General features: G+C 43.7%; 1 protein-coding gene across 2 annotated transcripts in view; it reads left to right on the forward strand.

Annotated features, from left to right (window-relative positions):
* The window catches only part of KLHL32 (kelch like family member 32), a 94,596-nt gene extending 85,509 nt beyond the window's left edge, over positions 1-9,087 (forward strand). For both annotated transcript variants that reach the window (XM_005418337.2, XM_031066536.1), the window contains exons 7-10: positions 1,182-1,240; positions 3,641-3,833; positions 5,913-6,007; positions 7,828-9,087. In XM_005418337.2, coding sequence (XP_005418394.1) covers positions 1,182-1,240; positions 3,641-3,833; positions 5,913-6,007; positions 7,828-7,989 — 509 coding nt within the window. In that variant the 3' untranslated portion in view covers positions 7,990-9,087. The remainder of the gene's footprint in view (positions 1-1,181; positions 1,241-3,640; positions 3,834-5,912; positions 6,008-7,827) is intronic.
* Positions 9,088-11,220: the final 2,133 nt, after the last annotated feature.

Consider the following 11,220-nt stretch of genomic DNA (forward strand, 5'->3'; position numbering starts at 1 on the left):
CTGGCTGAAACAGGGTGTGCCCTGACAAAAAGGGAAACATCAACAAAATGAAATGTAATAAGATGAAAATCCTTCCTCTCATTGCTGCGAATTTTGTCCACTTCTGGTACAGGCCATTAAAACTGTAATATAAATAGTTTGTGTGTCAGTCACTGGTGTATGGCCACTGACATGCCGTAGTTCTGCCCAGACCTCGTGGCAGGATGAAGGTGAGGCACAGTTTGCCTGTGCCTTATTTCTGATTCCATCTTCCCATGGGCCCAGTGTGGTGACAGAGGGGGACTGGGGACTGTGGCAGTGCTGCAGTGACACCATGTCCCCAGGAGGCTTGAGCACATTCAAAAACATGTTTGCACAGGTAGGATTACAGACTGAAGGAGTTTTCCATATTTACTTAGTGAAAATTGCCATTTTAAACAAAACAAGAGGATGATTGGGCATTAAGTGTCTCTTTACTGTGTTGAAGTAAACAGCTGGTTTGCAGCATCCAGTTGGGTCAGTCTATTCTGAGCTTTTCTGAGGTGCTCAACACCATGATTTCCTGACCAGTGTTGAAAACTTAACGGTAGGGCTGTTTCTGGTCACTGTGGAGGGACCTTCCAACCTAAGTTTACAACTAAATGAGATGTTCTCTGTAGTACAAATTAAGTACAGAATTTCTTTCAAGTGTACAGATAAGCACAGTTGCACAGGCTTGAACTGTGCTTTTAGCTGGCAGTGCTATCCCCTGTCATGTTTTTGGTAAGGCAGAGCTTCTCTGTGACCTCTTCCTTCTCATTGATGCAAGCCCACCTCCTCCTCTTTTAAACCCTGTCACACACTGGGTGTTCCTTTGAACAGGAATGGGTTTTGTCTTTGTGTCTTGATGAAGGCTGAATGCACAGTTATGTATAAAGAGATCCATTTTTTACTCATTTTTGGCCCATAGAATTAGCTCTACAAAGGAAGTATATGGGGGCTGTTTATTGATGCTGTTCTGTGTTGCTTTATGTTTGACAAATGGGGCTGCTTTTCCCCTTGTAACCAGATTAAGAAGTGCAGTGGAATGTAAGCAGAAGTGGTGGTATGTAATGTAATTATTATCTGCAGATGAACTCTAGAATTGGTTTTTCTGCTGTACCTGATCTTGGTCCTGGCTTTGCCTATATGAAAAAATGTAACCTGTATAAACTCTTTTATAGGAGGAGTAACAAATACTGCACAATATCAAAATAGACTCATGGTCTATGATCCTAAGCAGGTGAGTATCTGTGTTAAATGTTTTGTTTTGCTTCAAACAGATCTCTTGGCAAATACATACAAAGATTTTGTGAGGCTAAAAGTCCTGACCATTTGTATTAGTGGTGTTTTAAATTCACTTTGTACTGATGCATGAGTTTAACAGAGTGATGGAGACCCTGACAACTTATTATGTTTTTTAAGCCTGTAGGAATTAGAAACATCCTAGGTTAAATACAGAAATGTGCTTTAAATCCCCTGTATTTATCAGTATTTATTTTGCTTGTTCTTCTTTTTTTTGTAATCCAGCAGCCCTGGGCAATGTATACTCAAAGTCAGTGTTCCAAAACCGCTCCTTGTCATTGGCATTTCTGTTTTGAATTGCATATATGGGCCTTTTTGTTTCCTGAGTACTTTGAGAACTGTACTAGCTGGCCGTGACTTACTCTGCTGGCTGCAAGGGTGCCTATCATTTCATTACCCAGGCACCTAAAATATCTTTTAGGGATTATTTCATACATAATGTATGTGTTTTGATTAGGTTAGCATGGCTCACTAACCATTTCAGAGGGTTAGGGCATGGTTATGCCCTCTTGCTTGTGTTAGGAATTAAAAGTCCTAAGCTTGCAATCAGAGTTGCATAGCCTGATTTACACCCACGTGGAAGAGTATTGACTTTTCTGATTGTAGGATAGGGGCTTTGATTGCTGTATTTGGAACAAAATTGTGCCAGGAGATGCTGCTATGTGGTTCCCACTGTCTATTTAAAGCATAGCACATATGAGGCCTGAAGCAGAAAGCAGCAGATGACACACCTGCCTCGTTCTTTTCGAGGCGCAGTTTTGTCATTGACTACAAACACTGACTGTCCTAAATCCAAGTAGCAATTACAGGCAGCAATCCTACTTTGCTTGTGAGGGGGACACGTGTTTGGATACCCTGTCTCTATTGTGTGCCTTTCACTTGGGATTTTTCACTTGCTGATGTGAAAGTTGCCCCCCAAGTTACCAGTGCTGGGGCTGCCTCAGCGTGCCGTGCTGACGGCGAGGAGCCCAGCCCGGCGTGCAAAGAGTTACAGAGGAACTGTGCACTTGCATTCTTCAAACGATGTCTGCTTCGTGTTTGTACACAGAAGCTCTCTTTAAAAATTCTGCTGGCATATTGTTTACGGTGGGTACTGGAAACCATCACATCTGCTCGCACCTCGCGCGGAATCTCAATAGCTCCATCACGGAGCCGCAGCGCCCGCTGCCGCGCGCGGCCTTTGTGGCGCGTCGATAATGCCTGCCATCTGCCAGCGAGCACACAGCTACCTGCCAGCCAGCCTCCTGCACTGACCTCTGCCTCCCCACCGCTCATTAGTATTCACACGCCGCCTTATTAGAAATGACCCTGCCAGGCCCCTCTGCTTCGCTGCCTTTGCAGTGCTTTGAGGCTCACCTGGCAGGCACTGCAGTGGAGGAAGCTAAAGATATAATGAGGGGATGCAGGCGGGCTTTGCAAAGCAGATGGTGTCTATAGTGTGGTGTTAAGGGACTGGACTACTAATGCAAACATTAATGCCTAATATTCAACTATTACACATTGAAATGTATAGCTATATACTGTGGAGGTTAAAAGGCAGAAGGCTTAGAGACTCTGGAGTTGCTGCACATGTACAGCAAAAAATTTCCTCATGGATATTTAACTTCCTCCACTTAAATTAATCTTATCCCTTACCAGGTTGTTTGATTTGGTAGGCATACCAGGAGCAATTGTTTTCTCAGGTATAAAATACTCTGCTTTAATCCCTTGTCCTCCATATTTTCCTGCCTCTCCCCTAAAAAGGTAAAATTCTTGAATATTGTTAATGAGTAAGAAAAATATGCAAAGGGTTGGAACTTTGTAAGTTGCCACAAATAAAGGGTTGGCATTAAACCAAATGAATCATTTGAGAAGATTCTTTAGGAAATTATTTTTCCTGTTGCTTTATTCCCCAAGGATAAGATCAAATAAGCTTCTGAATAACAAAAGGCAGAAGAATCTCTCTTCTCACATAGCAGAGCTCAATGGTACAGATAATTTTAGCACTGTATACAAAGGAGACAGTTAATAGTCTGGTTTAAGGAGAATTTGCTACTGAGTTGTAAAGGGGAAAAAACCCTTTGAAACCTGATGAGCTAGACAAAAAAAAAAAATAGAGCAAGAAATGCCATTAAATTAATGAACTTAAATGTGAGAACTATACCAACCACGTGTTGAAAGTCCACTATCCTTATTCAGAGTTAGAACCAACCCACATCTAGCATGTGACCAGAACCAGTATATGCACTTATGGTTCCTGACTAAGGGTAAGAAGAAACCAGCACTGTGCCGCTGTTCACTGCACTAGCGCTGTAGGTGTGCCTTTGAGCAGTGCTGGACAAGCCCTCTCTCGTTCCAGAACAAGTGGTTAAGCCGCAGCCCGATGCTGCAGAGGAGGGTGTATCACTCCATGGCCGCCGTGCAGAGGAAGCTGTACGTGCTGGGGGGGAACGACCTCGACTACAACAACGATCGCATCCTGGTGCGTCACATCGACTCCTACAGCATCGACACCGACCAGTGGACTCGCTGCAGCTTCAACATGCTGACAGGTGAGCACTGTACAGAAGGGCAACTAAAACATCTTTTCCCTTTAGATGCCTTTAGTCTGTGGATCTGCATGACTTTGTGACAAGTGCTTCCAATTCAGGGACCACTGTTAGCCAAGAAGACACTTTTCATTACAGTTCTGGCATTCCGTGGTCTACAAAACATTTGTTTTCATACATTGTACATTAAATTTTGAAGAAGTTGCAGATAAATCACATTTAATTAAGCAGTCAAAAATAATTTGTCATAATATTACCAGTACTGATTTATAATTCTCCAAAAGCTTGCTTGTGGTATCGGTTTAGCTCCCTGTGTGAGTGTACAAGAGACTGGTGTGTCTTTAGTGTGTAGGATTGTTTTGTAGTGGTTTCTGCTGGCATTATAGGGCAAAGCTTTCATTGAAATCTGTTAATTCTTGCTTATTTCTAAACAGTATCTTCTTAATAAATTACCCAAAAGGACATGTCTTTGCTAGAATTCCATCAAGTCAGAAATTAATTGAGTGCTTAGTTAACTACGGGATCTGTAAAGTACTTCTTGACTTATTAGGAAGAACTGTTACAGCTGGAACTTGCAGAACACTGCAGCTCACTGACCCCAGTCCACCAAAGTTCACCTCCACCTGATACAATTCCCAGATGTAGTATCCCCTTGAATGTCAGGGAGAAACATAGAATCATAGAATGGTTTAGGTTGGAAGGCACCTTAAAGATCATCTAGTTCCCACCCCCTGCCATGGGCAGGGACACCTCCCACTACACCCATGTTGGTCAAAGCCCCATCCAACTTTGAGCACTTCCTGGGATTTGGCATCCACAACTTCTCTGGGCAGCCTCACCACCCTCACAATAAAGACTTTCTTCATATTATCTAGTTTAAACCTACTCCCTTCCAGCTTGAAGCCAGTCCCCATTGTCCTGTCACTACATGCCCTTCTAAAAGTCCCTCTCCAGCTTTCTGGTAGGCTCTCTGCTGGTAGCGAAAGGCCACAGTTAGGTCAGGCTGAAGCATTCTCTTCTTCAGGCTGAACAGACCCCAATCCTATCAGCCTTTCATCCTAGGAGAGGTGCTCCATCTCTCTAATTGACTTGGTGGCCTCCTCTGGACTTGCTCCAGCAGGTCACTGTCCTTCCTGTAGTGAGGTCCCCAGAGCTGGACACAGCACTCCAGGTGGGATCTCACCAGAGTGGAGCAGAGGGGCAGAATCACCTCCCTGAACCTGCTGGCCACACTTCCAGACAGGCATGTCATGCATTCTTAGAGAAGCACCAACAGAGGAGTTGCTTGGTTTCTAAGTCAGCCCATCAGAGTACTTGATGGACACTAGGGAGAGAGGCATAAATTAAAAAGGAATTGCACATGGTCAAACAGAAGTAGTTTTTCATGAGTCTTTTGCTCACTAGTTAATTATTTTATAATGTGGAAAACTGACAGCCTTTGAGAAGGATGTAATCTGGTTTGCTGCTGCAAAACCCTGGCACTGCAGATGCCCTCTCTTTCTGGACCTGACCCTGTCCCACCGAATGCTGTGAGGCAGCCTCCTGTCTCCACTGCCTCCAGGTTGTTTCCACAACCTGTGCCTTAAGAAGCTACCTAAGCCTTCCTTTCTGTCAGTACAACTGGCAGTAAATGTGCCTGGTGAACTGTGTAGTGCAGATTTTTTTTAGGCTGTATTTTTCCTTCAAAACTTCCAAACTTGTTGGGAGACTGTTGCTATGGGGATGAACTTGCACAGCAGCTCCTGTGATTTTCAGCGTCCTTGTACCTGGAGGAGCGGGACTGCACAGGTGTGGGCAGCACAGGAAGGGGCACTCGGTGTCTGTCTCCTGTGGCACACATGGGGAGGGAGCTGATGGTCCCCTGCACAGCCACATTAATGCTCCTCTGGGCAGCACCAGGCAGGGCTCCTGTAGAGAGCAAGGAACTGCCCCCACGCCTCACCTTCACCCGACACAATGGGAATTCTGAAACAGTCAAGTCACTGCCAGGAGTGTTTGCATCCCATTTCAGAACTCCAGCATTCGGTGTTAAAAGGGTTAATTAAACACTGAAAGTGGTTTCTATTTCTTTCTTTGCTTTAGGTCAAAATGAGTCTGGAGTTGCTGTCCACAATGGTAGAATATATTTAGTTGGTGGCTATTCGATTTGGACGAATGAGCCTTTGGCATGTATCCAGGTGAGCGATTTAGGTTTCTTTTAAAGTCTTTTCCAATAATCTTTCAAGTATAAGTTTTGCACAGTTGTTATTAAAGAAGGAAAATATGTGTGAAGAGGAGAGATTAAGGATATTTCTTATGCAGCCACTGAACCTGCATAAACAGAGAGGAAATACTGTAGAAATTAAAAGTATTTCCAGATGAGCCAATAGATGCAATTCCTGTAAGATATACCAGTAAACCAGGCTTGAATTGTCTTTCCTTTGGCAAGGTTTGGATAAAATAATATGTATATATTCACCAGTTACACAATTAAGTCCAAAATTAAAAGGGTTGCAGAGATGGATGATGAGGCTAAGAATTTTTCAGCCCATATTGGGATTTTTCTTTTCTTTCCAAGTTGTGTTTCTGAGGGGCAGCCAGAGTTAACGAGTTGTTCATTGACCAAGTGCAGTCAGCCTGCTACCTGCCCTACTGCTTACTGCCTTAAAGCTTCAATGGAAGTTTTTTGATCCCTGCCCTAGGCAATAGGTTCTCCTACAAACTCATCTGCTCTCCCATCTTTTATAAAAGCAACTCATCCACAGATCCATGGCTTTCAGGTATTGAAATTTTTGGTAAAGAAATTAGGAATTCTTATCTTTCTGCATGTTTCTGAGTGAAGTAGTTCTGCATCACAGCCACTGGTTTGTCACCAGCTGGGCAGTTAAAGGCAGAAACTCCTGTTTATATCTCAGTTTCTGCACTTTTGCTGATAAACAACATTTTTATTGGCTTCCAACTTTTTGGATTTTAGAATTTCACCTCCAAACTGTCCCATAAGACTAGAAGTTAGTCTTAGCATAAGAAGGGAGTATATTAGGTTGCCAAGCTGCTGGTCTTACATTGAGCACTTAGTAGCATTAAATTTGTAAAGAGTAAGATAACACAAGATAAACAGTTAAAAGCATGTTCTGGTCACTGGTATAATTGTGTTTTCACTAGTTGTTGGATACCACACAAAAAAAATTCTTGGAAAAAGTAATTCAGGCTGGCTTGGATATAGCTGACATATAATGCTTTGATGGAGTAATAGCACCGTGTAGAGGTAGCAGCTGTGCTCCACCAGTGGGCTCGTTTATAATCAACAGGTACTCTGCAGTATTGCACCTGGGTTTTAATATGGCTTAGTGACAAGCAAAAATAATCCTGGGATCTTACTTTCTTAAATGAACATTTGTCCACATCCCCAGACTGGTTGTGAACTGGCAGCCTGCCTGACACAGTCCCCACATAAAAGGGAAAAGAAATATAATGAGTGATTTGGCAGAGCTGTGTGTGCTGTCCTTTCTCAGCTGTTGGCAGTGTGCCTGGCTTTAACCAGCAAAACTAGCCCTTTTATCTTCCAGTTGAGGAAATCTGAGGTTGCACTCTCCTTTGGAATGGAAAAAATTCCATTTTTTCTTTACATTTCTTTATTTACTTTAAGTCACTCATTTTTTGGCATTCCCATCTTCCATAGACCTTCTGTGCCCCCTAAATACCTTGGAGCTGACAAACGATTTGTACTCTGTGCTAACAGGAGCCCTTCTGTGCAGAATAACCCACGTGCATGGCTGCACATTCTCCTGCCAGCAAGCAGGATCCAATGTCATTGTTTGCTTCCAAGTGTCTGAGCACTCAGGTTTTGGGTTGGGTGATGAGAACAGCAAATGGATCACCAGATCCATAAATAATCTAAAAATTATCTGAAACTACCTTTATGCTGGGATTAATGGTAAATACATGAGGTGGGTGTCAGCAAATTTGTTTCAGCTTTCTTCTGTGATCCCAAAAATATTTTGTGTGCTTTGCCATGCAGGTGCTGGATGTTAGCAAGGAGGGGAAGGAAGAGGTATTCTATGGGCCTACGCTCCCCTTTGCTTCCAATGGAATAGCAGCCTGCTTTCTTCCAGCTCCTTATTTCACATGCCCCAACCTTCAGACTCTGCAAGTGCCTCACCACAGGATCGGCACAATGTGACACATTCCTTGCGCTTCACGGAATCGGAAGTGGAGGAGGAAAACATCAAACCCCACAGGGTTTGATAGAAGGGTTTCTCTGGGTCAGTGAGAAGAGTCAATCCACTTGGGCTGCTGCTTTACCATCACACATTTGTCTTAAGGCCAGACCCCAGCAGGCAGGAAGGAAGTCCCAAAGGCTGCGTGCGGTTTCTCTCCTGGGCTCAGAGGTGGCGGCGGATGCGTGAGCGCGTTGTGCAGTTCTGTGGGTGACCACTGGCTACGTGTCTCCTTCATTTCCTTATGCAACTTCGTCAGGCATTGTGGATGCTCTCAGCTCTTCCTGGGCCGCTGCTCTTTGGAGTCTGCACATTCAGTTGTTCACCAGTGGCGCTTTCAAAGACAATAGAAAAGCTTTGTTTATGTTGACAAAGATGATATAATACTGTGCTAATTATGCAACTTACTCAATACCTTTGGCAAAAAGAATAACAAATGTGTTGACTTCCAATTCCGAACTCCATCGTTTACAGTTTCTCATTTAATAATACTTCATTTGAAATTTAAATACTCCAAAACAGATTAAAACAAAAATAAAAAACAAACAAACCCTATAGGATATGAGGAACAGATAAAAAATTATCTCAGCTGAAAGGCAAAGAAAATGAAGCCTCACGGTTAAACTCAAATCTGAACTGAATGTGTTTGTCTGAGACTCTAAAGATTGTTTGGGATGTCATTACCAAGGTCTACTACCAAATAAATGTTACCTTCTGTCATATGATCAATTCTTCCTGACAGCTGCAGTCTTTTAATGGTGGAGATCAGCCTCTTTACTGCATAATTAAAATGTGCCATTTACTTAATATTTTTAATATCCAGTTTGCAAGGGGTCATCACATTTACAATTATCAATGAACAGTCTCATTTTGTCCAACATATGGTCCCACAAATCACTGGTCTCCAGAGGCTAAACAGGTGTAGAACAATGTCAATATTTATTTATTTATTCTTTCAGTTTATATAGCGTGTCTCCATTCCACTCTCCAGGCATATGCCAGCTCACAGCAAATACTCTAACCTGGTGTATTTTGGCTTTGCTTGGCTACTGCAGTCCCTGTCTCTTATCTCTGTGTTTTATTTACATATTGAACAAAAATGTCAATGTTTGTAAATATTAACCAAGCATGTAATTAAATCTTTCTCTATTTCTGATTTATGGATACTCTGCACTTCTCTGCCTTACCTACTGATCAGCTCCCTGCCACTGTGCTGCCTGAGCAGACCTATCAAATTCCTGCTGATGCTCCCGCTATTCCACATGAGGAATGTGCTGCAGCAGTAGCCCGTACCTGCTGGACAGGAACAGGTTTGACTTCGTCCAGTGAGCAGCACTTTCTAATCAAAACTATCTTTTAAGGGTCTGATTACAGGGAGGTAACTTTATTATCATTTCTGTCTCCCGCTGAGCAGCGTACTGGTGGAACATCCCCTTTCCTTTTCTATACTTATCAGTTTACAATGTTTTATGGTTGGGTTTTTTGGTTTTTTCTTTTTTTGCTGAGCTTCCTCACTTTCCTTGCCTCAAGCAGAGCTGCAGCTGCACAGTCTTTGCCTGGCACACTGGCTGGAGTTGCTAACACCATCTCCCTCTGGGCACCAAGCACGCCTATATCTAGGCAGGATTTTTCTCTATGCTATGTGGGAGCTGGATAGGCTGTACATCAAGACATATTTTAATTTCTTGGTTTGTTTGATCTGCTGGAAATCTGCATGCTCTGACAGCTCTCTGAACGGTCCATTTAGAGAAACTATTTTCCTGTGTGGGCTGCAGGGCCCAAGCCAGGCAAGTGTACAAATTTTGACTTAGGTGTGACTTTCAGGGACACAAACGGAGTCTCATTTTCAAGAGGAGGGTGGCTAAAATAATCAAAACCTGTGCAGGGGCTTTGAGTCTCATCCCAGAGGTACCACACCAGGTGAGTGATCTGCTTTTGTTTTGGGGGCAGAACTGACACTTCCTGTTTGTAAAGCCCAGGACACTTCTGGATAATTGTGCAAAGTGTGTTTTCTGTGTCTCAGCTTAGTTCGGAGACTTTTATTCCTAGGTCTCATAGCTTCCTACAGCTGTAGCTGTGGAATCATTTCTAAACTGCTGTTTCTGGAGAGCAGGGGGAGGGATTAGGATGGATCAGGACAACTGCTGAGCAGCGGCAGAAAGTGGCAGCAGTGGCCTGGGTTTGAGAAACAGAGGGGGGCAGCTTCCTTATGCAAAGCAGCATGTGCCTCTTGGTTCGAGGTCTGAAAGGCAAGAAGGTTGTTTATCATGTTTGTTCTGCCCTTTAGACACTTCTACTGCTCTGGTTGTTGTCACCAATTGTCTGCACTGTGAATGGCAGTTTTAAACAGCTGTGCAATTGCATTATATTGGTTAGGGGTTGTCTGCCACAGAGCCTCAGGACAACACATATGCTCCTATTAGTGTCAGGATCCTGCTCTGGCTCTTAATCATCAGGCTCCACTGATTACAGAGGTCTTTCACAGCAACCTCTCAGGCACTTAAGATTTTGTTTCACACTTTCCTATCTGGGTCTTTCTGCTTTTGTTGCAGGACCTACAGGACAAATGGAGGGTGCTTTGCTGCACCTGAAGTCAGAAAATGCCTCATAGCCCTTGCCAGGTGAGCAAAACCCAGTTAATTATTGCCAGGTAAGAAAAGGGAGGAGTGTGGGTGCAAAGAGCAGACAGAGAGCACCCTGTGTGGCTGAGGGATCTCAGCTGGAATGAGTGAGGATGGGAGAGCAAGGCTGGCTTCACCTGCCACCTCCAGCTGGGCAGGACTCCTGCTAAGGCTGCCTGGTGAGATGAAGTTTCTGAATCATCATGTCCTCACTCTGCCATCCTTCCATTGAATGTCTCTGGCTTCTCAAACTGCCATGGTCGCAGAATCCTGTGCGTGACCTCCTGATCCACCTGTGATGTTCTAAAGTTTGTACTGTTTTGGGCAGACATACAACTCTGAACCCAACCTTCATCCCTACCCAGCCTGCTGGTTTTGGTACGTACCTCTGACACAGTTTAGCTCAGTTTTTCCACACAGCCTTAAAGCTGTCCAGGACAAGAATATTATTTCCACGCTTGCCGGTTCTGTTGCCAGAGTCTGATCATCACAGTGGGAGAGCAGATACCAGCACAAGTCATTTATCCAGTTAGGAGTGTGCAAGGTAAGGGGACAAGTTACAACTAGTGAGAA

This window comes from Geospiza fortis, unplaced genomic scaffold (genome assembly GCF_000277835.1).
Source record: "Geospiza fortis unplaced genomic scaffold, GeoFor_1.0 scaffold53, whole genome shotgun sequence".
Classification (NCBI taxonomy): Eukaryota; Metazoa; Chordata; class Aves; order Passeriformes; family Thraupidae; genus Geospiza; species Geospiza fortis.